This window comes from Thamnophis sirtalis, unplaced genomic scaffold (assembly GCF_051295495.1).
Source record: "Thamnophis sirtalis isolate CommonGarterSnake01/CBP01778 unplaced genomic scaffold, rThaSir2_p1.2 scaffold_6, whole genome shotgun sequence".
NCBI lineage: Eukaryota > Metazoa > Chordata > Lepidosauria > Squamata > Natricidae > Thamnophis > Thamnophis sirtalis.
This window is the reverse complement of record NW_028261386.1, coordinates 64,710,652-64,738,596: the sequence shown is the minus strand read 5'-3', so window position 1 is coordinate 64,738,596 and position 27,945 is coordinate 64,710,652. Positions and strand designations below refer to the sequence as shown.

General features: G+C 43.0%; 1 protein-coding gene across 1 annotated transcript in view; it reads left to right on the top strand.

The window, feature by feature from the left end:
- Nucleotides 1-27,945, top strand: part of CATSPERE (catsper channel auxiliary subunit epsilon) — a 146,100-nt gene that overhangs the window by 11,239 nt on the left and 106,916 nt on the right. The window contains exons 3-4 of the mRNA XM_087718006.1: nt 552-621; nt 25,654-25,736. Coding sequence (XP_087574132.1) covers nt 552-621; nt 25,654-25,736 — 153 coding nt within the window. The remainder of the gene's footprint in view (nt 1-551; nt 622-25,653; nt 25,737-27,945) is intronic.

Sequence of the window (27,945 nt, the reverse complement as noted above, 5' to 3'; positions counted from 1 at the left end):
ATTTTGTGTTCTGAAGGCGTTTTGAGTTTGCCGCTCAAAAATGGCTGCTCGAAGCCACGCTGAGCTCCAAGCTGGATTTACTTGCTGGATTGCTACGCTCTTTGTGGTTCGCCTAGTTGCCTTCCAATCCCATCCTCGTCACCGTGTTAGATTGGGTAATGGAGAGGCACACTCAGGCTAAAGGCAACAACAGCTCTTTATTGTAACAGAACAAGTATGCACAATCCAGCAAAGGTTGAATCTGATAGCAGCCATTTTATAGAGAGCTGTCAGGCCCTTCGACCAATGAGATTAAACTTCTGTTTGTGCCAGAACAGAGGACCTTAGTGGAAACCATTATAACTGTAGCTGACAATTATAGTAACATAATGAGTGAAGTTCTTTATGTGTGTTTTGTACTGTATTTCCACAAAATTGCAGACTGCTATAAAACAGCCCTACTTCCACCATTCTATAATTGCATTAGTTACAATATTTAGCAAATTATCAGGAAAATCTTATAATTATGTATTATTCATTTAATTTTGATTCTCCCTCTCCCTTTGCTTTAGGGCAAAAACAACAGAACTGGTTTGTTCAGTTCCTGGTTCTCATAGGATTCAACCAAAAGTTACAGTTCCAGTAAGTTCTCAATAATTTCAAAATATTATGAACACATATATTACTATGTAACTGTGTTGTGTTTTTATGATGAAACCAAAGGCTCTGAAATGAAAGAAATCAGAAGCACAGGTAGGGTTATATTTATTATTACAGCTGACAAATTTCTGCTCTCTTCAAATATAAATGGTTATTGTTTGGTGAAATTTGGTTGAAATTCTTTTTATTGATCCAGTAGAACTAGTGATAGAGGATAGGCATCTTTTTGGAAACAACAATGACAATAGTTCTATCTGAGGAGTGAACTGCAACGTTTCCACTGTTAGCACAGGGAAACAGAAGTGGAAACATCCAGTGTGTCAAACCTCAGGGTTTGCCTTACTGGGGGCGAGGGAAGCACCTGGTGTTGGGAGTGGGTGAATTCAGCAGCTGCAGCAGCATTCAGTAGAACCTACATTGGAGCGCTAATCAGCTGTGTGGCGGGGAGGTGGCTAGCGCAGGGCAACCGGAACTCCTGACAAGTTAGCTGTGAGAGGAGGCAAAGTCATCAGCCTGACTATCAGCTGTGATGCCTTGCAGAGCCAATCAGAGCCACAGCCACCTTCCGGGAAAGATTTGCGCCAACATAGGGTGTGGCTTGCCTATATAACCACACTGGAAGATGCAAACTCTCAGAAACCTAACGTTGGTGGGCCATATGGGAGAAAGAGGGCTTTGCGGTCTGGTTGGCCCTCGTTACCTGGCATCACCTCCTTGAGGGAAGTAGAATACCATTTGAAGTATGGATGGACCACAAAAACCTTGATGCCCTCCAGGCTCCGTTTAGGTAGTCACCCAAACAGGTACAGTACTTTCAACACTTCCGGTTCACCTTGCAGTACATTCCGGCTGGGAGAAACTTTCTAGCAGATGTGTTGTCAAGGATGCCTCAATACAATAGCTTCTGGGAAGAGGTGGTGCACGCCATCATTCCCCCCTCACCACAGACACAACCCGCTGCCTGGGTTTCAGCCCAGTGGCCGGCTGCAACAGCCAAAGAGTTGACAAGTCACTTACAGACTGAATTACTCACAGACCTATGGTTCTTGGTACACTGGCAACGAGATGGGTTGATGTGGAAAGGCAATAAACTGCATGTTCCACATGCCCTGAGGCCACAGGTACAACAAAGGTGCCACGACTTGAAACAAGCAGGACACTTTGGGTTCCTGAAAACCCTGAATTTAGTTAAACGGCAATTTTGGTTGCCCAGGCTGCAACACAAAATAGAGGACTGACTTCCTGTGGTGATGTCATTGTGCTTGGAGCGGAGGAATGGGAGCTCTTCCAACCTCTAACTCTAACTTCTTGGTTTGGGCTCATTTCTGAGCGCTGTGGATCCTGAGGGGACCAGCAGATTAAGGGGGATACTCTGAAGACGCTGGGGTGATAAGCGGGTAGGAAAAACCCACTAAACGGACGAAGATCTATCCTGCCATTTGGTTAGGACCGCATAAGAAGGAAGCAGAGAGAGAAAGCAGTTGAAATCGAGACATCTGTTACTATTACTGACAACCCAAAGAAGAGGAGGACAACGCGTAATTGGTAGAGAGGGCGAGCTGGAAAGAAAGAGATGCCGGGAAGGAGACTGTTTTTGCAGTTCAATTTTGCCAAAAAGAAGTGAAAGCATAGAGACTGAATTGGAATTGACAGCCTGAATAACTTGAAGGAATTGGCCACAGTGAGAACAAAAACCCAGCATGAACAACAGGAGTAGAACATAGTAACTGTTGAGAAGATTTGGAAGGCACAGAAAGGATTGTGTAACAGTCGGGTTGGTAGTTGACTTTTTTCTTCTTGCTCTTCCTTCTACTATTTTGTTTTTCCCAAAGAATAGTTGAACTTATAAGTATTTGGTATTTATTTGCTTCAGAATTTGGAACGGTGCCAGAGACAGTAGAGAGAGGACTGTTTTGGAACAATTAGAGGGCGTTTCTACTCACCCCCTTTACTTCCCTTTTTTGCTGGAATTGTTATATGAACTGACTGACACTAACAGTGATACTGAGGAGAGGGTGACACCTAGTGGATTATAAATTTGAACCGTGAAGTCTGATGCAAGAAAACCATTGGTGGCATAAGCTGATATATATATACACATAGAAAGAAACTAATTACTAGAATTGAATACCTGTATAACCGATACAATTAAGAGACATCTATTTGTATAAGATAACAGTGTGATATATAAATCTATGATATATATTAATTAAGGATCAAAAACAGAATAGAATAATATATAGGAAAGTTTAGATATTGAAACGTGATATTAAGAAAGGTTAATTATTGTTAAATATTGAGATATACAATTATACCATTGATATTGCTGATAAAGTAGAAGTAAAGTAGAATTTATATGCAATTGTGGGCAAGGATAAATGGAATAAAAATGGCAACTTCAGTAAATTTAGTGAAAAAAACTACACCCAATATGATTTCAGCAACAGCCCCTCCTCAAATCAAAGATCAATTGAGAGCGCATTGGGGCTGGAGAAAGGTGGAACGATGGCAGGAACAATGGGACCAACACCAACAATGCAGAGTATGCAATTGATGCTCTAGATGATACAAGAGACATTGACGAAAAGCCAAGAAGTGACAACTACAAATCATGAAGAGACAAGGAGAAATCATGAAGAAATGAAAAATGAAATGGGAGAATTGAAAGGAACTATCAAAAATGTGGATGACAAAATTGAAAGGATATAGAATTCCTTAGCAATCAATGAACAGAAAATCCAGAACATCGAAACAAAAGTAGAACAAACAGATCAGAAGATGGAAAAAATGGAGCTGGAATATAGACAAGTTAATAAAGAATTAGAGCTATCAATAAAATCCGACTTGAAAATGAAAGAACTGCATTCTACCTAAAATTCTAAAACATACCGGAAGAGAAGGAGGAAGAGTTGAAAGGAAAAATGATTGAAATCTTCACTGAAATTTTACATAGAAAAGAACAAGAGTTGAGAGGGGACATCGATGAAGCTTACCATGTGCATATTAATTATGCCAGAAGACATAGGCTCCCAAGAGAAGTGCACCTATGACTTGCTAAAAAAACGAGATGAAGTGTACAAAAAAACCAGAGAAGGGACGATTACATTACAGGGAAAAGAGTTGATCATGCTTAAACAGATTCCACGGAGAATTCGGGAACAACGTAGGCAATACCAATTTTTAACAAATCAGTTAAATAAAAACAGAATAATGTACAGATGGTTGGTACCAGAAGGGGTACTGGTATCTCGGCAAGGAAAAAGATATAAGATAGAGAATATAGAAGAAGCGCAGAAATTCTATGAAGAATACAGCAAAGGGGAAGAAGAACAAGGAAGTAAAGAGGAACTAGAAAGTAGAAGTCAAGAGGAAGAAATATCAGGAGACAAGGAAAGAAACAGGAGACAACAACAGAGAGAGAGCAGAAAAGGAAGGCGCGAGAGGGAAAAAGTCAGATACAAATCAGAAGCAACAAAAAACATCCCATCTAAAGATGGACCAAGAAATAATAATTTCGATAAACTTGAATGGACTGAACGTACCAAAAAAAAGAGCACAGATGTTTAATAAACTTAAGAAACTGAAGGTAGATATAACCTGTATACAGGAGGTGCATATTAAAAGGGAACATAGGAACTTACTGGAAAACAGAAAACTAGGGAAATTATATACAGCACTGGCAGATAAAAAAAGAGGAATAGCAGCCTATATAAAGGAAAAAATAAACTCCAAAGAAGTCTACTCTGATGAAGAAGGCAGGATGCTAATGATTGAATTAGAGACAACAGAAAAACCGATATTATTAATAGTCATGTATGCACCAAGAGGAATTTTATAGGAAATTACATAACAAAATAAACAAATTAGAATATGAAAACATTTGCTTAATTGGGGATTATAATGCAATAGTGGATAAAAAAATGGACTATGAAAGCAAAAAGAAAAATAAAACAACAAAAAAATACATTACCCAAATCCTTTTTTGAGATGGCACTGGAATATAAACTACATGATATTTGGAGAGAAAGAAACAAAACAAGAAAACAATATACCTTTTATTCGAACCCCCATCAGTCCCTATCAAGAATTGACATGGCTTGGATCTCATCTGGTCTATGTAATCAATTAGACGAAATTGAAATAGAAGCAAATGAGGGGCAGATCATAATCCAATAAAATTAAGATGGAAAGGTCAAAGAAAAAGATGGATGATGAATTCAAATATTGTAAATGAAATAGAATACACTCAAATGCTGGAGAAAAAATTAAAAATATTCTTTAGAATAAATAAAAAAGAAGACACCTCAATTCAAAATCTCTGGGATACTATGAAAGCATACACAAGAGGCCTTACGATTGCCTACATGGTGAGGAAAACTAGAAAACAAAAAGAGCAACAAGAATGTATGCAAAAAAAACTTAGGGAAGCCGAAGAAAAACTACAGAAAGATCCAAAGAATAAAATTAAAAAAGAAAAAAGAGAGATGATAAAACATAAGATCAACTTAATAATGCAAAAGGAATTAGCACAGAAAATTAAAGCAGCCAGACAGAACTACTTTGAACAAGCCAACAAACCTGGACGATGGCTGGCATACAGATTGAAAAACGAAAGAGAAAAAAGGGTGATATATCAATTAAAAGATGATGAGGGAAGAATTCAATGTAAGGTGGAAGAAAAGAAGCATATTATCCATAAATAATTCGCAAAACTATACGCGCAAGATAGTATGGAGGAAATCAAAATAAAACATTATTTAAACACAGAAAAGATAACACCAATCTCAAAAAAACAAAGCGAGGCGTTAAGTAGGCCAATAACGATAGCCGAAGTGGAATTAGTCCTGAAAAACCAGAAAAATAATAAAACCCCAGGACCAGACATAATACTGGTGGAGTTATACAAATATAACAAAATAATATTGGAAGAGCTAGGAATGGAAATGTTTAATGAAGTTTTAGGAAAAGCCAAGATACCTGAATCATGGACAGAAGCAATAATATCGCTAATCCCAAAAGAAGAAACCAATCTACAAGAAATTCAGAATTACAGGCCAATTTCATTATTGAACTCCGATTATAAAATATTTGCAGCAATTATGGCAGGAAGAATTAAACAGATTTTAAATGAATGAATACATCTGGACCAAAACGGATTTTTTACCCCACAGACACATTAAAAAATGAGAGTCATCCTAGACATAATAGGGTATTACGAGGCACATCCAGAAAAGCAAATGGTACTGGTTTTCCTTGATGCACAAAAAGCATTTGACAACGTAATCTGGAAATTTATAATAACACTATTGGACGAGATGAAATTTGGAGAAAAATTTATAAAAATGATAGAAGGATTTTATAACACTCAGACAGCCGAAGTTCTGATGAATGGAGATCTAACAGAAAAGATTGAAATAAAAAAAAGGAGTCAGACAGGGATGCTCCCTCTCTCCTTTGCTGTTTATATTAACTTTGGAAATTTTACTAAATGAAATTCGGAAAGACCAGGGAATAAAAGGTTTAAGATTCAAAAATGAAGAATATAAGGCCCACGCCTATGCCGATGACTTAGTATTTGTTCTAGAGGACCCATTAGAATCCAGCCTGAAATTAATTCAAAAATTAGAAGAATATGGCGAAGTGGCAGGACTAAAGATCAATAAAGACAAAACAAAAATGATAACCAAGAACATGACAAAAAAACAAGAAGAGGAACTGGAAGTAGCAACCAGAATGTGCAAACAACTAAAAAAGTAAAATACTTGGGTATCTGGGTGTCGGCAAAATGTTCCACAATTAAAGACAATAATCATAATAAATTAGTGAGACAATAAAGAAAGATTTAGAAAATTGGAAAAATATTCAGTTATCACTCATGGGACATATAGCGACAATTAAAATGAATATCTTACCAAGAATCCTATTCCTGTTGTAAGCTGCACCTATTAATCCAGGTAAAAAGTTATTTCAAGAATTAAATAAAATAACTGCTAGGTTCATTTAGTAGGGACGAAAACTGAGGATTAAACTAAGGTCAATGCAAGCCAGCAAGGAGAGGGGAGGCTTAGCATTGCCAAATTGGGATTTATACGCATCAGCAGTAACAATAACATTGGTAAAGGATTGGATAGAGCTAAAGAATAAAAGAATTTTGACCTTAGCAGGCCATGATGTGCAAGCAGGCTGACATACATTCCTATGGGATGATAAAAATAAAACGCACAAATACTTTCAAAATCATTTAATCAGAAGAGTGTTATTGCAAAAATGGGTCTGTTGCAGAAAATGACAGGCTTTAGACTTCTCAGGATACAAGAAAAGTTTATTTGGCAGCCAGGTTCAGAAAGTTTGCCCATGGCTAGCATTGCAAGTTCTGAACAACCTTCATTATCGAAGCACACATTCTTATACATTCTCAAAGGCAGCATAACATGGAAACTCTTAATTCATTTCTTAGTGGTTACCATGAGGAGAAAGCCTTAGAAGGAGATGGGGTCTTACTTCTCTTTTTGTTACAGGTATGGATTACGTGTCATTAATGAACTTTAATTGAACCTTGTGGTTTGGACTTTTGACATAGGTTTTGACATAGGGACGTTGGCTAGAACATCTTGTGGTTAGTGAATGGTGACACTTCCTTTAAGCAAATTCTAACTGTCCCTGTTATGCTATTTCTTCATTCTTATATTTTTTAATCCATATTTTATTTTACTTTATCTGTTTACTGTTTACTGTTTATTAGGATTTGTATGCCGCCCACTCTCGAGAGACTCAGGGCAGCTTACAGATAAACAGGGAGGGGGAACATATAAAAATTCAAAAGAACAGACATTAAAAATTACACAACATTCATGTAGCTTAGGATGGGGCTAGATGAAATCAAATCAGCCCCAGGCCTGCTTGAACAGCCAGGTCTTAATCGCTTTGTGGAAGGCCAGGAGAGTAGTAAGGGTCCGGATCTCCACGGGGAGATCGTTCCATAGGGCCGGAGCTGCTACAGAGAAGGCCCTCCCCCGGGGAGTCGCCAGCCGACATTGACCGGCAGATGGAATCCGGAGGAGGCCTAATCAGTGCGATCTTATAGGTCTCTGGGAGGTAAATGGCAGGAGGCGGTCTCTCAGGTATCTCCCCCTTCTAGACTCTATTAATACCCACAATTGCGTCTAGCCTGTTAGATTAATAATATAAGCATGCAGGATACAGAAAAGCAAATAAAAGCAAGCATACAAGCAATACACATCTTAGGGCTTATCTTCCAGAATCACTGGAATTGCTTATCTTCCAGAATCACAAAGAGCCAAGGTGGCGCAGTGGTTAAATGCAGCACTGCAGGCTACTGCTAGATCAGCAGTTCAGCGGTTCAAATCTCACCGGCTCAGGGTTGACTCAGCCTTCCATCCTTCCGAGGTGGGTAAAATGAGGACCCAGATTGTTGGGAGCAATATGCTGACTCTCTGTAAACCGCTTAGAGAGGGCTGAAAGCCCTATGAAGCGGTATATAAGTCTACTGCTATTGCTATTGCTATTACTTTCTCTACTTCTAAGAGTGCAATTTGAATATAGGAGCTAGTATCTGAAGCTTCATCTTCCTTGAAAGTATATGGGATTAGGCTTTCCATTATCATTAACTCCTTTTCAACCCGTATTTTCTTTTACAGACCTCATAACGAGCTGTTTAAGCAAGGATATTATGCAAGGGAGGAATGCTAAACTTGCGATTCCACATAATAAAAGAAATAGCATTTGCTTAATCCAACCTGTTCTCGGCAGCCAAGAGAACCACACATCTGTTCCTTGTACTTTTTGACCAATAGAGGAAGCTCAATCCCATAGTTCTTGGAATACCCCCCAGACTGCTCCTGATCTATTCATATAGAAAAAGCAATCTTCTCCCAGGAATACACATAGCCCACCCTTTTCAGCAGTTAAAAGATCATTGGCCTGCCAGTTCTGTAACACGACGGCTGCTAAGGAATCTATTTGGTCCTGTACTTCAACCAAGTACCAGCAATTTGGTTCAGGCTTTCTTGGAATTCTTCTGACATTTGCATGAACTGTGTAATGGAATGGGTTATTCCACCTACACCTGTTCCAACTGCTGTCCCTATTCCTAAAATTGCTGATAGTGGAATTAGGAGCAGCACTCTTTTTCTGGACATGTCCCATGAGGGGTACAGGGAAGGTCTGTGCCCTACTTACCACCCATTTTAGGGAGGAGGTGTATTAGAGTGCATGTGCCAGTCCAATTGGTTGGTAAACATAGATAAGCATTTCTCCCACATAGAAAGAAAACTCAATTTTCTCCTACACATACGCCGATGTTCACGGAGAAGGCATGGACTCGGAGGTTCCTTCCATTAGTCCAGACTTGTAAGGTTCCTGCTAGGAACATACCAGTCAGGGGCTGTAATGGAACTTCTTGATTAGGATCCATTAATTTATTCCTGAGGTCTGGTCCTTCAAAGAGATATTGCAAAAGTAAACACAAACTCCCGTATTGGATTATTTTGAAAGCCAAACGGGAAGTCAGGGTGGCCTTGGGCAGCTTCCAGTGGTCAGATTCCCCTCCCTTCGGGTTAAAAACAAGTGGAGGTGGGAGCGAGAAAGTGACTTTCTGTTGGAAGATTTTGTGAGCAGAGGAAGGCATGCTGCAAGGCAATTTTACGTCTACAAGGATTTTCCTGGGGGCAAGATACATTTCAGATGGACATTGTTCCTCTGATAGTGACCCCACAGGAATGCTAGGCTCCTGATATCGTTTGATGCACAAGGAGAGTGACCCTGTAATTTCTACACCAACTGCTATGGGGCCAACGATGGGGAGACGGCTCATTCCCAGTCTTTTAAGTGAGCTCCTTAGAGATCACCATGTAGCCGAGCTTCTGCCATTTTAGTTCCCCGTCTACCTCCCTTGTCAAAGACAATCGTAGCTCTGATCATTTCCCCAAAATATGGCTCAACTGGAACAGCATTGTAAGATGAAGAGGTTGTAGACAAGCACAACCAGCATTTTTGGCCTAGGTCAGAGTCAGACCGATTGATTAAGCTTTGACCTAACACTCTTAACACTCTTTGACCCAGCACTCTTAACATATAGTTCCCTTTTCTCAATTGTTGCAGGGGCCCATTTTCCCTATGCTCTGCCTTTTATCTTACAGGGTTTGTCATGAGTTTAGGGATTGGCTTACGGTTCCATCTCCAAGCATAAAACAAGGCGCCATTGATGGGAGCGGACCTATTCCACATCCTGTAACTTGATTCCACCTTGTTCTCCAGGATTTTTGACATCCTCAGATCTATCTTCAAGAGCAAGGGGGGTTGCTCGGGTATTTTTGCAACATTGGGAATTACTATTTAAGACATTATCACTTAGCAAGCTCTTTGCCAATAACAGCCAGAGCCACAAAAGGCTCATAATTGTCCCTCACACAAAACTTCTTCTAACACAATTCTTTTAGCCTACTGAATCACCATGTCAGGAAGAAGGCAGGGGATATATATAGTTTGATGAAGGGCAATATCAGCTTTAGACAATCTATAAAACCAAATCTTATTTGCTAAACATTTTACCCACAATCCAAAAATTCCTATTATACTGCAAAGAACCCATCCCCATGGTTCCTCAAACATAAGTGTCATCAGACGATTCACACTCCTCTTTGTCACAGTCAATGATTTTAGCCTCAGCAACTGTCTTCCTCTGGAGGGGCAATTCCTGGGGGATGAATATGCAATACAACAATTAAGTACATTCACTAAAGCGAGAGATAGAATAGTTATGACTATGAATACTTGGCTTGCCATTTCCTGACAGGTGTTCAAACTTTCTAATACATCTTATATCTAATAAATGGAACGTTGTTTTCCTCCTCCAAATCTTCAGCCGTACGTTGAGAAGTCAGCTTCCAGGAAGTGACTTCAATAGGGCTTCTTCTGCCCCGTAAGAGCTTCCCGTTGCCGGTAGGGAAGCTTATAGGAGGTGTTTCTTTAAGCATGTCTCTAGAGGATGGGCTTCATCCTGGTCTGCCTCACAATACTCATCAGCAGCTGGCTTAACTTGAGTCCAGTGAATCCAAAACTTGGATTCCAGGGCTGGGTTTCAACCGGTTCGCACCGGTCCCTGCGATCCGGTTGGTCGCCGAACCCGGAAGTAAGTAACTTCCGGGAACGGCGAAGCCCTCCCCCCGCGCCCGCGCGCGCCCGCACACTCACGCCCGCTCCTTACCCGGTTTTTTTGAATTTCGCGCTTTCCACGCATGCGCAGAACAATCTCGACCGGATTGCGCCACTACGGCCCCTCCGGGTCAGTGGATCCCGGAGAGTTCCCTGGTTCACCGAGGAACTCCGGGAGAAGAAACGCCGGAGGAGATGCCTAGAGCACCAGTGGAGGTCCGATAGGTCCGAGGCATGCCGAGCACTCTTAACTACTTGCACCAAGGACTATGTCCGAGCATTAAGAGCTGCGAAAAGATCATATATTTCTTCCTTGGTTGCGTCCGCCGAGTCACGCCCAGCCGCCCTGTTCAGGATAACCCGCTCCCTCCTTAATAGGAGGGAGGCGGGAAACCCCTTGCAGGGTAGGGCTGAGGATTATGCTCAATTCTTGGCGGACAAAGTAGCTCGGCTTCGATCGGACCTGGACTCCACCGCAGTAGATCCAGCTGAGACGCAGGAGGATCATCTGTTACATCAGCTCTGGGTTGAGTTCCAGGAAGTTGCCTCAGGGGATGTGGACAAGGCCATTCGAGCTGTAAGTGCCTCCACTTGTATTCTGGACCCGTGTCCCTCCTGGCTGGTGGCTAACAGCAGGGAGGTGACACATGGCTGGATCCAGGCGGTCGTCACCGCCTCCCTTCGGGAGGGGCACTTCCCCGCCGTACTTAAAACGGCGGTGGTGAGACCCCTCCTGAAGAAGCCATCGTTAGATCCAGCCATTTTAAATAACTTTCGTCCTGTCTCCAACCTTCCCTTTATTGGGAAGGTTGTTGAGAAGGTGGTGGCCTTTCAGCTTCAACGGGCCTTGGAGGAAGCTAGTTATCTTGACCCCTTCCAGTCCGGCTTCAGGCCTGGTTACAGCACAGAAACCGCTTTGGTCGCATTGACCGATGATCTCTGGAGGGCCAGAGATGGAGGCTATGCGTCCATCCTGGTTCTCCTGGACCTCTCAGCGGCTTTCGATACCATCGACCATGGTATCCTTCTGCGACGACTGCGGGAGGTGGGAGTGGGAGGCACTGTTCTGCGGTGGTTCTCCTCCTACCTCTCGGACAGGTCGCAGTCGGTGTTAGTTGGGGGGCAGAGATCGTCCCTGAGGCCCCTAACGTGGGGTACCCCAGGGTTCGGTCCTATCACCCCCTACTATTTAACATATACATGAAACCGCTGGGCGAGATCATTCGGAGGCACGGGATAAAATACCACCAATATGCGGACGATACACAATTGTATCTGTCCGCCCCGTGCCAACTCAATGAAGCGGTGGACGTGATGAACCAGGGTCTGGAGGCCGTTAAGAACTGGATGAGTGTTAACAAACTGGTACTCAACCCGGATAAGACCGAGTGGCTGTTGTGTTTCCCCCCCAATAATTTGGCTAATACACCAACGCTTAGACTGGGGGGTCAAATTCTATACCCCTCAGATAGGGTCCGCAACTTAGGAGTCCTCCTGGATCCACAGCTGACTTTTGATCACCAGCTGTCGGCTGTGACCAGGGGGGCATTTGCCCAGGTTCGCCTGGTCCGCCAGTTGCGGCCCTACTTAGATCGGGGGGCTCTCACAGCAGTCACTCGAGCCCTTGTGATCTCTAGACTGGAATACTGCAATGGGCTCTACATGGGGTTGCCCCTGAAGTGCATCCGGCGACTACAGTTAGTCCAAAATGCAGCCGCGCGAGTGATAGTGGGCGCACCACGGTTCGCCCACGTTACACCTGTCCTCCGCGAGCTGCACTGGCTACCTGTTGGTCTCCGGGTGCGCTTCAGGATACTGATGACCATCTTTAAAGCACTCCATGGTAGTGGATCTGGATACTTGAGAGACCGCCTTCTGCCGATTACCTCCCTAAATCGACCAATTAGATCGCACAGACTGGGCCTCCTCCGAATTCCATCTGCCAGTCAATACCGACTGGCGACCACGCGGAGGAGAGCCTTTTCTGTTGCTGCCCCGACCCTGTGGAACGAGCTCCCCATGGAGATCCGCACCCTCACCACTATCCAGACCTTCCGCGCAGCCCTCAAGATCTGGCTCTCCCAGCAGGCCTGGGGATAGGCTCCTAATTACCCGCCCGAGTGTTTGACTGCTGAATGAAAGTTGGGTTTTTATTACTTTTCTGTTGTTCACATATTGTTTTGTTTTGACCTTGCACCTCCCCTTCCTTGTGGTTGTAAGCCGCCCTGAGTCCCCTCAGGGAAAAGGGCGGCATATAAATCCCAATAAATACCTAAATACCTAAATACCTGCGCGATCCTCCAGGAGCAGCTGGAGCATCGCGCAGACGCTAATACGCACACGCGCGCCGCGTGCGTGCGCGAGGACGCCGCGTGCACGCGCCACGTGCGTGCGTGAGGACGCCGCCGGCCTCGTTCCAACCGATCCGGTTGGAACGGGGCGAGAAACCCACCCCTGTTGGATTCCAACACTTTTTACTTACATCACCACAGTATATGGGCCCTTCCATCTAGGTTTCAAATTCTTCTCCTTTCCAGTGTTTTACCTATACTTTTCTTCCACCTGAATATTATGACTAGGGGTGGTCAGAAATGGTGGACTGAGGGGCACATAGTATTGCTGGATTTCTTGTATTTGCTTATTCAGTTCCCTCACCATTTGGTTCACCCATGAGGCCCCTATTTGACCTAGGTGCCCTCTATGATTTTTCAAGTTAGCATTTATAACTGGAGGTCTCCCAAACATCACTTCAAAAGGAGATAACCCAATTCCCTTTCATGTAGAGCATCACACAGACTAAAGTGCCATTGTCAATGCATTCATCCATTTATGACTAGCATTGCCTTATATAGCCCACACTTGGGCATGCCTGTGAAATCAATAACTAATGGACAATATCCTTTGGGTTGACTTCCAGGAGGGAGTCTAGGTTCTTGCCTTGGGTTTACGTGAGCACACATGCTACACCTTTCACTTGCATGGGCACACAGTGCATGTAAGCGGTCAATGTAAGATGGAGTTCTTCTGCTTTGGAATATCTGGAACTCAGTCCCCTTCGCATTTCCAATGCTGCATAAGCTGTCATGTAAGGGTGGCTCTGATCATCAGGTTGCTGACAGCCTTGGTTCTCTGTCAGCTGCTTTTCCCTTTTCTGCTGGATCCGACCATCCAGATTGGAGAGATTAAGGAGCTATTTAGAGTCCTTTACGTGGGGTACCTCTTACAGACCAGAGAGCTAAGTGTAAGGCGTCTACCCATTTAAGGTGGGTTTCAAACACATCTTATCTTTTCCTTAACAGTGTGATTCACACATTTGCTTAATTTCTTTCCTGAGGCTGTTAAAAGACCTCTTTCCCCATAATCAGCAGTATTGATAAGCAAAGTAAGGAAGGCATATAGAGTCAGTTCAAAAGTTCACCCTTTCATTCATGTCCTCTTTTAATGCATGGATTATAGCCCATAATTTTGCTACTTGGGCACATATTTGTAAATTCTAGGGTTTGTTAACCATAAATGTCCCTTCATTTCTAAAATTCTTTGAATTGCGTGGTTTGTGTAATTTGTTAATTTCCTCCATTAACTGTTTGGATAGATAAGCCACAAGTTGTTGCCAACTTCCCTTTTCTTATCAGAGCTTGAGATAATTCTGACTTCAGGGCTTTTTACACTCATTTCTGCTTTAAACCCCAAACAAAGGGTTCTTTTTCACCCCCCTTTGTAGATGTGTAAGGAGGCTTGGCTAGAAGCGCGAAATTTGAAATCCTCATCCTGAATTAGCACACAGCTTCTTTTCACTCATTTTCTATTGCCTTCTAACCTCGACTTATGATATACCTTAAGTATTTACTTGGGGCTTTTCCAGCTGAGCTTTTTGCCTTGGGGCACGGTATCCCTTATCCATTAACAAATGGAGCAATTGATTGGTTTTTTTTTAAAACAAATCTCCTTTGTTTGTCTGGTTACTGAGATATCTACATATTGGAGTAGCACATCTCCATGTTCACCAAAAAGGTAGGTTAATTTTTTAAATCCTTGGCGCCTCTTGTGATCTGTTACTAGGTTTTCCCCAAAAGCAAACAGGTTTGTTTTTTTTTGGCTGTCTCTATGTATTTGAGGTGGTAGGCAGACAGGCATGGCTTGAGGCTTTATTTGTATAATTATTGGTACATGATGAGATGCATAGCCTGGTGGATTAAATTCTTGAACCACCATTACTCGCCATATCTCATCTGGGCGGGGTGCCTCATTTTAGGGCCATTTTTTCTTCCTCAAAGGACAGTGTAACTCCCATTTTGCATAGGATCACATCCCAAAAGAGGAACTAGGCATTTGGGCATGTCTTGAGACATTTTTGTCCAAAAAGCCAGTGGGCTTTTTTTTTCCTTTTCATCAAATACATTGACCTCTGCTTTGGGCTTTGGAATTATTTGACAACGCAACTGTCAGCAATTCAGCGTTACGTTGCATCCTGTCCTCTTTCTTTCTTTCTTTCTTTCTTTCTTTCTTTCTTTCTTTCTTTCTTTCTTTCTTTCTTTCTTTCTTTCTTTCTTTCTTTCTTTCTTTCTTTCTTCACAAAGACCTTTCATGCATTTCCATTTATTCAAGCCACATAGACCTTCATGGCTTTCTTTTCTTCCTAACTGGAGGGCTCTTTCTCTAACTGAGCATGGGATTCTATCTATTGGCCCCTTCTCGGCAATTCTTCCAGCAACTTGCTAACTGGAAGGCTCTTTCTGTCCTTCTTCTCTGAAATTTGAGCCCAATCAACATACATTTTGTATGCTCATTCCACAAGTTCAAAAATGCCTTTCCTGGCCCCCTCTTTTTTCTTCTGTATTTTATTTATTTATTTATTTATTTATTTATTTTTACCCTAATGTCATCTGCAGAGTGACCAATGAAGATCATATTGACCATTCTCTCACTTTCTTCAAGCTCAGGATCTAATGTGGTATCTTGCCTAAAGGTTTGATAAATGCATTCTAGGATTTCCCCTGGATTTTCATCCTGTTTCTGTTGAATTTAATAGACCTTCTCTAAATTCTTTTGTTGAATCCTAACAAAACTAAGGTCCAATAGTTTTTCAGCTGAATTGACTAGGTTCCCTATCTGGTTCCTTCAGTAAGGAATGCGCATGTGCGAGAGAACGGAATGGCGACCAAGCTTTTTCGCTCCAATACGAGCTGGCGAAAAAGCCCTGGGGAACTCCAGAAACCGGCTTCGTTCCGCTCCTTTTGAGGCTTCCGGGATGAGCGACTTGCAGGGGGTCTGTGTGGATTGAAACTCGAAGGGAACCGGTGTCTTTCACCAGCCTTGGACACCAAAAACTCCAGCGTGGCCCGGCGTGTTCAGCGGTGAGAATGGCGGCCCCGTAGTGAAAACGGAGGCGTTTGGGAGCATTTTGCGGCGATTTGAGCGACTGCGGGGTTTTTCAATTCTCCCCTTACAACTACTACAGTGGGGTGAGCTTGGTGAGCCTCTCATGGTTGCGTGGACTGTGCTGGCCAATTATTGCCAGCCTTGCCAGCCTTTAGAAAGGAGGAGATCAAACAGGGCTCCTATCCGGATTAGGCGAATCGGGCGGCTGGCTGAGCCTGCCGTGGCCATAGCCTTCTCTGGATCCCCACCCCCCTCATATCTTGCTCAGCTCTTCCAACGACGCTGCCTTCTTAAACAGTACTGCTCCTTCTATCAACGCTGCCTTTGCTACCAACGCTGCCCCCTACATCAACGCGGCTTTTTCCACCATTATAGCCCCTCCCCTCAACATTATTTCCTCCAGCAACGCTGCCTTCTCCGTCAACACTTCCACCAACGCTGTCCCCTTTATCAATACTGGTCCCTTATCATCTTGGGCTTTAACCATTTGACTGCCCTTATATTTCTAGGACATTTGGACTGGTTCTCTTGGCCTTAACTGCTGCCAGCATTACCACCTTTCACGGCCCGTGGACTACCAGTACTGACAGCTTTATTACCTCCTATTTCGACTCCTGGACTACCAACGGGAAGAGTGCTTGTTCATTCTATCTAAGCCTCTTTACTATGACGTTGCAGACTGTGGTCGCTTGGAGGCATTTGCAGTATTTCACCTTTATTATCTACGTTAGCTGGCTCCCCCGGTTCATTTTTATGGACCTGGCCTGTTGGACTCTTAGTTTTATCTTTGTTCCCGGACTATGACCACTACTATGATCATCGCCATCCATTACCATCTCAGGAACTTTATTTTAGCCACCTGGACTATTACTTCTCTTACATTAGACTATCAGAGAAAGAGGTCACCCTATTTCCCTTATACCTCGTCGGCCTTGACCGGGCTACGGTGCCTTCGTTCCATGAACTTACGTTTCTACGTATGGATTTACTCGCCCAACTTTAACATCTTTTTAATACCTGCACAATTTTCTCTTGTATGCAGTGAGGATGTGTGTGATTGTGAGTGAATGATCCCACCTTTTTAACTTAGTGTCATCCCTTTTTTTCATATTATATTGTTGTAACTTTTAAATTTCCTGTGGGGTTGAGTGAGTGAGTGCTTGGGTGTGTATGCAAGGATTGGGGTTGGAATCGGGTTCCCCCACACTGAGTGCTCTGCAGAAGTGTTGGGGGGATCTGGGCCTATTCCCAATCTCAGGATAATTGATTCGAAGGGCCTGCTGGGGAACGCGGGGACTATGGGGGTGGGTGAAGCGACCACGGACACGGGAGTGGGCCGGAACATTACGGTCTTAACAGGGAGGGGCTGATATGGTGGGGACTTTAGGGCTAGCCATTACCGGGGAAGGAGGGTTCGCTACGTTACAGAGATCCCTCCTTCCGGCCCCATTAGTCCCACTCCAAGGCCAGATGGCGTGAGTAATCAGGACCCTGGTCTCAGGCTGCTCTCACTAAATGCCAGGTCTGTAGTTCACAAGGCTCCCCTGGTCCGGGACCTAATTTTAGACGAGGGGGCAGACCTGGCATGTATTACTGAAACTTGGCTGGGCCCGGAGGGAGGAATCCCCCTCACTGAGATGTGCCCAGAGGGTTTTCAGGTGCTTCATAAGCCGCGACCCCAGGGAAGTGGCTATTGTTATCCGAGAGTCTCTAGCTCCTCGTAGGATCCCTGCTCCGGAGCTTGTCGGGTGTGAGTCCTTGCTGGTGAAGTTGGACCTTGAGGGTCAAGTGGGCTTGTTGTTAACATACCTGCCTCCCAACAGCATTGCAACAGCCCTCCCCTCGCTCCTCGAGTCAGTAGCCGAACTGGCAATTGAGTTACCCAGGCTTATGGTTCTGGGGGACTTCAATTTGCCTTTGCTCGGCGAGCACTCTGATGGAGCGCAGGAGTTCATGGCTTCCATGACAGCCATGGGCTTGGCCCAAGTAATCCGGGGCCCAACTCACTCGGCGGGTCACACGCTCGACCTCGTATTCCTCTCGGAGCAGTGGAGTTGTGATCTTGGTTTGAGGGGTAGTGAGATCTTACCCCTGTCATGGTCGGACCACTACCAACTGAGGCTTGACTTTCGGAGGCCAAACCCCCACTGTAGGGAGGAGGAACCAATTAGGTGGTTCCACCCCAGGCGCCTTATGGATCCTTTGGGCTTTCACACAGTGCTTGGTGTTGTTCCTGATACCCTCGCCTGCAGTCTGGTGGAGACCCTGGTTGCTGCTTGGAACTCAGCAGCGTCAGAGGCTCTCAACCGGATTGCGCCTCTACGGCCGATCTGAGGCAGTGGATCCAGGAGGGCTCCTTGGTTTACTGAGGAACTCCGGGAGATGAAGCGCTGAAAGAGACGCCTAGAGCACCGCTGGAGATCCAGTAAGTCCAAGTCAGACCGAGCACTATTAAAATCCTGCATCAGAGTTTACCTTCGGGCAATTAGGACATCAAAAAGAACTCATATTGCCACTCTGATAGCTTCCGCTGAGTCGCGCCCAGCCGTCTTGTTTAGGATAACCCGTTCCCTCCTGAATAGGAGGGATACGAGTGATCCTTTGCGAGGTAGAGCTGAGGAATACGTCCAATTTCTCACGGATAAAGTTGCTCGGCTTCGGGCGGACCTGGACTCCAATTGCGCAGAGCCAGCCGAGGCACCAGGGGAGAATCTGGAGCGACATCTCTGGATTGATTTCCAGCTTGTTACCCCTGAGGAAGTGGACAAGGCCATGGGAGCTGTGAGTGCCTCCACATGTGTGCTGGACCCATGCCCCTCCTGGCTGGTTGCTAACAGCAGGGAGGTGACATGGGGCTGGATCCAGGTGGTAGTTATCGCCTCCCTTCGGGAGGGGTTCTTTCCCCCCGCTCTAAAGGCGGCGGTGGTGAGACCCCTCCTGAAGAAGCCATCTTTGGATCCAACCGTTTTAAATAACTATTGTCCAGTCTCCAACCTCTCCTTTGTGGGGAAGGTTGTTGAGAAAGTGGTGGCCTCTCAGCTCTGGCGATCCTTGGAGGAAACCGATTATCTAGATCCCTTTCAGTCGGGATTTAGGCCTGGCTACAGCACGGAAACCGCTTTGGTCGCACTGACCGATGATCTCTGGAGAGCCAGGGATGGGGGTCATGTCTCTGTCCTAGTGCTCCTTGACTTCTCAGCGGCCCTCGATACCATCGAACATGGTATCCTTCTGTGACGACTGCGGGAGGTGGGGATGGGAGGCACCGTCCTACGGTGGTTCTCCTCTTACCTCTCAGACAGGTCGCAGTCGGTGTTGGTCAGAGGGCAGAGATCGACCCCTAGGCCCCTGAATTATGGGGTGCCGCAGGGTTCGGTCCTGTCCCCCCTCCTGTTCAATATCTACATGAAGCCACTAGGTGAGATCATTCGACGGCACGGGATAAAATACCACCAGTATGCGGACGATACACAATTGTATCTGTCTGCCCCGTGCCAACTCCGTGAAGCGGTTGACGTGATGTGTCAGTGCCTTGAGGCTGTTAAGGTCTGCATGGGGGTTAACAAGCTTGCGCTCAATCCTGATAAGACCGAGTGGCTGGTGTGTTTCCCTCCCACCAATTGGCCAAGTATTCCATCTCTCAGGCTGGGGGCTCAAACAGTACGCCCCTTAGACAGGGTTCGCAATTTGGGAGTCCTCCTGGACCCACAGCTGACTTTTGAACATCATTTGTCGGCTGTGACCAGGGGGGCATTTGCCCAGGTTCGCCTGGTGCACCAATTGCGTCCCTACCTGAACCGGGAGGCTCTCGCAACAGTCACTCGTGCCCTTGTGACCTCAAGACTGGACTACTGCAGTGTGCTCTACATGGGGCAGCCCTTGAAGAGCATTTGGAGACTTCAGCTTGTCCAGAATGCAGCCGCGCGAACGATTGTGGGTGCACCCCGGTACACCCACGTTATACCTATCCTCCGCGAGCTGCACTGGCTGCCTATAGGTCTTCGGATACGCTTCAAGGCGATAGTCGTCACTTATAAAGCCCTTCATGGTATTGGACCTGGGTACTTGAGAGACCGCCTGCTGCCAATTACCTCCAACAGACCGATTAGATCCCACAGATTAGGCCTCCTCCAAATTCCATCCACTGGCCAATGTTGACTGGCGACCACCCGGAGGAGGCCCTTCTCTGTGGCTGCTCCGGCCCTCTTGAACAAGCTCCCTATGGAGATTCGGACCCTCACCACCCTCCAGGCTTTCCGCAAAGCCCTTAAAACCTGGCTGTTCCGATAGGCCTGGGGCTGATGAGTTCCTGTCCCCGCTCGAATGGTGTGGCTGTTGAGTGTTTTTAAATTGTGGTATTGTTTTGTTCATGTCTTTTTTTTCCCCATTTGTATCCCTCCCCCCCCCCCCAACTTGGGTTGTGAGCTGCCCTGAGTCCTTTCTGGGAATAGGGCGGCATAGAAATATAATAAATTCAATTCAATTCAATTCAATGTCCAGTCTGGATCTTTTCATGATCCTTCTGCAAAGTCTTATTCATGGTTAGTCTGGATCTTTTCATGATCCTTCTGCAAAGGCTTATTCATGGTTACCTTCACCAGCCTTCTTTTCTCTGGCGTTAATAAAATTTCCATCAGACTTTGTATGTCAGCTCAAGCAGACTGGTGAGTTCCGAAAAATGGATGCAAAAAGGACATGAATCTCATCTGGGTTTTCTCTATAAGCAGGAATTTGATTTTTCCAATTATATAAATCAGCCATTGAGAATGGAGCATATATCCACACCTTACGTAGCTCCCCCTTAGCTTCTGACAATAAAATTTCCCTTAGGGGCAATTTGAGTTTTTGTCTCAACTGCTCCTTTGGACTAGGTTTGTGGTCCACTTGATCTGTCCCTTCGGTAACCTTTTTGGTTTTCTTCCTCCTGGCCCCACCTAATGGGACTGTTTGTTCATTCCAACCAATATCTGATTCCACTTTTTTTCTCCCTGGGTTTCCTACCCCTTCAGTGTCAACCACTTCATGTTAAGGCTACACAGGTGTAGGGCACTGATGTCAGAGACACACACTCTCTTTCTCTTTTTAAACACTTAAACACATCAACAAAGACAAACATGCAAGCTAAAACAGCACAGGAACTAAATGTTTCGCTGAGACTTTCTTATCTATGTCTCTTTTGTGGATTCATACGGTGGTTTGGCTAGAAGGGCAAAATTCGGTATCCATATTCTACAATACCCTGCTACAACTAAATTGTCTCCTATTAGTTGGTTTTGTCATTAAATCAAATCTTTAAATTTTTCAACACCACTACTCTGTGGGGAATAGACAACATGAAGTTTCCACTTAATTCCAAAAGCCTATGAAACAGTTTGTGTCACCTGAGCTGTGAAGTATGGGTTACATGCTTCAGGAACAAAATGAACAGGTAAAATCATTTAAACACACAATAGCTACAAGGATGAAAACTTTCTCGTGTCCTTTTGGATTGGAGACATCTTAGTTTCAATTACCTTGAGGGGGCACAGAGACTTACACACCCAAGAATTTCAACAGACAGTACATCAAATTAATCAAATCCAATTACCTAGGTCTTCCCATTCAATAGGCTTTGCCTTTTTATTACCAGCTAAATTTCTTACTTTTGCTCGAAGTTATGCCCGATGTTCTATCTCTCCTTAAGCACTAGATTGTTAGTACCTCTGTCTGCCCTGGGGTATTCCATTTCTAATTTGGATCTGCCAGCGGCGCTGGCTAATTTTTAAAGATCCAAACTCTTCTGTCTTGATCTCCCAGCCCGTGCTGGCATATTTTTAAAGATCAAGATGTATGGAGACTTTCATTAACACATCATTTGCATCTGGGTGGGGCTCTTGATTCATCTGATCGTGGCCAGAATCTGAGGCCCTACAGAAAGGCACCCCAAATCTTGGCACAATGTCTTTTAGTACACACAAAACCAAGAGATCTCTAAATCCCAATTTCTGGGAATATTGTGGGGTAATCTATTTGCCACACAGCACCTGGGAGCCCTGTAGAAGGACTTCCAAAGGAAGTTTCCATCCTGACTTTGGGTTGTTTTTTTTCACAACTGAGACAGGCTGCAGCAACCTGATTAACAACAGCATATGTATCTCTAACTACCGATTAGAGACTTTACTAAAAACTTTCTGAAAGTATTTTTCAATATGTATTGGAGGGGCGTTCGAGGAATGCCCCCCCTCCCATGTTCTATTTCTAACACACTTTCTGCTGACCTGTGGCCCCGGAGCTCACAGTCACCAAACAGGAACTGCAGCAGATTAACCTCCCACACAAATCTAGACCCTCATTAGGATATGCCGGTTCCATTACGAAGGGACACTATCCTGGGCTCAGGGGAGTGATCGGGCCTCCCTCTTCCACTCCTAACCAAGGGGATCTAAAATTGTTTTGATACTTGCCTGCAGGCGATTTCTTTCTTAGCCGACGTAATTTTTATTAACTTGTCTTGACCCTGGTCAGATTCTTGCATTGGTGGTGTCCTCTGGATGCCCAAGAGAGGTCATCAGCCCTCTTCCAGGGAAAGGTCTCTGTTGGCACCTGAAGACAGGCGAGATGGCCTCGATGGGGCACCGGTCGGTCCATTCCGTCCTCAGTGAAATATCGCTCTAAGTTCTGCCGCGGTCGCCAGAATTGTTGCAGAAAATGACAGGTTTTAGACTTCTCAGAATACAGGAAAAGTTTATTTGACAGCCAGGTTCAGAAAGCTAGCCTATGGCTAGCATTGCAAGTTCTGAACAACCTTCATTATCGAAGCACGCATTCTTATATATTCTCAAAGGAAGCGTAACACGGAAACACTTAACTCATTTCTTAGTGGTTACCTTGAGGAGAAAGCCTTATAAGGAGATGGGGTCTTACTTCTTCTTTTGTTACAGGTATGGATTACGTGTCATTAACGAACTTTAATTGAACCTTGGTGATTTGGACTTTTGACATAGGTTTTGACATAGGGACGTTGGGTAGAACATCTTGTGGTTAGTGAATGGTGACACTTCCTTTAAGCAAACTTCTAACTATCCCTGTTATGCTATGTCTTCATTCTTATATTTTTAATCCATATTTTATTCTACTTTATCTCAAAATCTCAAAATCCACTATATGAAAATCCTGAATTGGCTATCACCGACAGAAAGGATGACTCATCCAAATTTTATAGATTTGAACAAAATCCTAAGATACAGAGACTTAATTGATAGACAGGGAAATTTAAAAACAATTGAAGAATTGGCAGATCAGAACATGAAAGTTGACTGGCTAACTTACCTCCAAATCAAAACTAAATACAATAAAGATACTAAATTATATGACGTCGAAACACAATTCAAAGCTCAGATAGAAAGATGATAGGGAGAATATATAAATTCCTCCTGAAGTATAAAATGGAAGAGGAAATTGTGAAAGAACAAATGATAAAATGGGCGCAGAACTTTGGCTATAATATTGAATTATACAAATGGGAAAAATTTTGGGGAATAAACTTAAAAATGACACTATCAGTTGCAAACAAGGAAAACCAGTACGAAATGTTTTACAGATGGCACCTGGCACCAACAAGTTTAGCTAAAATCTTAATAAATACCTCCCCAAAATGTTGGAAATGTGAATCAATATACGGAACATATTACCATTTATGGTGGACCTGTGAGGAGGCTAAAATTTTTTGGAAAAGGATCAAAAATTGCCTCGAGGCAATAACAGGTTAAAATAGAATGGAAACCTGAAGTTTTTTTATTAGGAATAATGTCTGCGAAATACAAAAAAGAAATCCAGTATTTAATACTACATATAATTATGGCAGCAAGGATTGCCTTTGCCCAAAAATGGGAAAACAAATTAATTTCAAGCAAAGGTGAAATAATAAGAAAGGTTATGGACTATGTCGAAATGGACAAACTAACTAAAAAAATCCAGGGAAAAGAAGAACCAGAATTCTACCAGATATGGGATAAATGGTATAGGTGGATGGAGGAAAGAAACAAAAATCAATGAAGGAGTATAACAAAACTCAAAAAATAATAGTTATGAGTAAAATGAGAGGGTTAAGAATGGTGAAATCCAAATGAAATATAATACAAGAGGAAATAATATAAAGTGAGCAGTATCGATTTATAATTGCTATTATAAAGAACAGGAAGTTCCTGTTCGTATTGTATTGTATAAATGTGGTGTACGTCTAAATTTTGTGTGTGTGTATTTTACATGTTTGTTAATAAAAATCTTTTTAAAAAAATAGAGGACTAATGTCAGAAGCTGTCCGATCTACGAAACTACCAAACCCTGCACAGGGTAACTCCCTGGCCTCTTGCAGTCGGTAGCCAAACCCACCTGGCCATGGGAAGAGATAGGCCTGGAGTTTATTGTTGAGCTGTCGGAGAGCAATGGCCACACAGTCATATGGACGGTCATTGATTTATTTTCTAAACAGGCCCATTTTATACCCTGCTCTGGGTTACCGCCAGCACGAAGATTGGGTAAACTATTCCTGCAGCATATTTATTACTTTCACAAGGTGCCGCGGAGGATCATTTAGAATGGGGGGTACAGTTCACAGCCATATGGAGTTTATCCAGATGATAGAGTCATCTCAGGGTTAAACTCAGCTTTCCATCTAAGTACTAACGGGGCATCAGAGAGAGCCAACATCATTGTAGAAAGGTATCTTAGGTGCTATGTCACCTATCAGCAGACCAATTGGATAGAACTGCCATTTGCGGAAGTGACGTTCAATAATTCCATCCACAGCACTACTGGCTTTACCCCTTTTAGGGTAGTGCATTGGATTAGATTTTTCTCCCATACCTGAGTACCTGCGAGAACTCCCTACCCTCCTCAACCCAAAAGAATGGATATATACATAGCCAGGGGTGTGGGAAGCTGTGAAGAAGGCCTTACGGAAAGCCGCAGACACCCAGAAGATACAGGCAGACAGGAATCAAATTTAAAAATTCCCAAGGCTGAAAGATTAACAAGGTTAAGGGAGTGTCCTCAAGCCACCAGCCATCCCTCTGATTATGACCATATTAACACAATAAGAAACAGAATTATTATTCCTCAGTGGATTGCACTAGCAACTGCTGATTTCTAACCAACATGTTATGTTTTAAGAAATTTAGAATATTTTCAGATATTTTGCTCCCAAAGGAACTCTTCCCCATATTTAGTATAAACCTTATATTGTTTTCTGGTTTGTTTTGGTTATATATTCTAGCTTATCAAGACTTTTTGAATTTTCCTTGTGATTGGTCACTTCTTCAAGTTTTGCATCATATGCAAGAATTGTTTTGTAATTTATACCTTCATTCAATTCAGTTATTTTTACAAATGTGTAAAACTATATCCGTAGCTAGGCATAAGAAACTTCTTATATAACTCTGATACTATGAAAAAAAGAAATAATCCATATTTTTCCTTTTATAGTCCGCTGATGATGAGGAACGCTACTTATATGTCAATGTAGACATGAATTGTTTCTTATGGTATATTGATCAAGAAGACAACAGGTAAAAAATACCCACACATTTGCACTTCTTTCTATTTAAATATCTTCAACTATGGCTGCTGTTTTGAATCTAGAGTTCTGCAACTATATTTCTTAGCCATCAGCAAATATGCTGATTTCAACAGACTGCTTAAGAATCAAATCATTTCAAGATAACATACTTAATACTTTTTCTTTGCAGCCTAAATCAGATTTATGTTTATAGATGTTATGTAGTACTTATGAGTAGTAGTATAAATTTGGTATTTAGGACTAACTGAAAACGCTGAAAGAAATCTTTTCATAATGGTCCATGGCATTAGGCTAGAAACCAGGAGTTGGGTTTCCACCTTGGCCACAAGGCCAACTAAGTGATTGGGCCAGTCACTTTCTCCCATCCCCAGGAACGAGACAAATGTCAAACCTGAAAAATCTTGCCAAGAAAATTACAGTGACCTCTCCTGACAGTCTCCAAGAAATCAGACAAGATTGAATAGGGGGGAAAACATGAGTGGGATGAGTGATAATATAAATTTCCTATTTAGGATTAATTGAAACCATTGAAAGAAATCTTAACCATTCCCATAATAGTCCAATAAATTATTTCTGTCACTAGGGGAATTGAATTAGTGCTGCTAACTACCATTGTATGTATGTATGTATGTATGTATGTATGTATGTATGTATGTATGTATGTATATGTGTGTGTGTGTGTGTGTGTGTGTGTGTGTGTGTGTTTTATTTGTGCTGATAAATAAATAAAGGGAGACTAGTATAGATCTATTTCAAGCTATTTTAGCTCTTATCAGCTAGCCATACACTTGCTGGGATTCAAACCTGTGCTGTATTGCTTCTTAGGCAAACGTCTTAGCCATTAAGCCACAGGTCTCCTCCTTATCAGCTGAAGCCAGGGAAGAAGGTATATATTTAATGTCACAACCCCTGGTAAGCCCCAATTATGGGAGGAAGCTAACTGCTTCCATTATCTGTCAATCGGCTCGTCACAAGAGTCCATCACGACAAAAACCCAATATTTTTACTGTTGCCTTTGTTATATTAGTGTTTTATTTGTGCTGATAAATAAATAAAGACTAGTATAGATCTATTTCAAGCTATTTTAGCTCTCATCAGCTAAAGCTATATATATATATATATATATATATATATATATATATATATATATATATATATATATATATATATATATATATATATATATATATATATATATATATATATATATATATTTACATACATTTTTTCATTTTCATGTATTTGTTTAAAATTTATAGAAGTGCCTTTCTAGGCTTAACAAAAAGTATGATAAAGGAAAGATTTTGTCTTCTTTCATGGTCCTTTCTTTTCTAGTTAGATCTCTAGTTTTCAGTTTACCCTCTGGACATCTTTCAATACAGCATCTGGCATTGTTTAACCAGGTGGTTTGACCTTGGATGTCTCCCCAGAGCCTTTCTGTGAGAAGCAGAAATTTCTCTAGCTCTCCCTCCCTTCATGAGAGGCCATTTTTCTCTAGAGAGTTGACAAGAGGATCAAAATGAGAATTTCTGTTTTTTTTTCTTTCTTTACAGAAAGCTAAATGGGTTGCAGGCTTGCCCTCTTCTGGGTCATCTTACCATTGGAATATACTAATTAGCTTTTCTCTTTCTTGCTCATTTCCTCTAGAAATAAACACTACTAACAGGTTGCTGGTGTATATATGCAGAGACAGAAATAGAGAGCTTCTCTGTATCTTCTTCTTATTGCCAGACGTTACCTTTGCAATGTCTCAACAAGTGGGCTCCCTTTTTTCGAATTTACTGCCAAACAGGATTGCTATTTGTCTCTCTGCTTGCTATGCTTTCTCTGCTGTTGGTAGGAGAATTGGTTCCTATGTTGATAATTCCATTTATCATTGGTTAAACAAGCCAGTCATTGTCTCTTAATATCTTGTCCCCAGGTTGCTTGGCATCACTGTTGCCTCAACCACTCTGACATAGTTGAAGCTATTGCTTCAAAACTCAATCACAGTTCCTCTTATGGAGCCTTCAGTTGCTCACCTCCCGGAACCCAGCAATTTTCTACTGGGTCTTTAGTTTCTTTCCAAAGTCTTGATGCTTTGGGAGTCCCCTTCAATGAATTCTGCAATCACCTTTCTTCTTTTCTATAATAAATTCTCAGCTACCAATTTCAAAGCTTTCACTGCTTCATGGATTCCGTTTCCAAATAAGCGCACA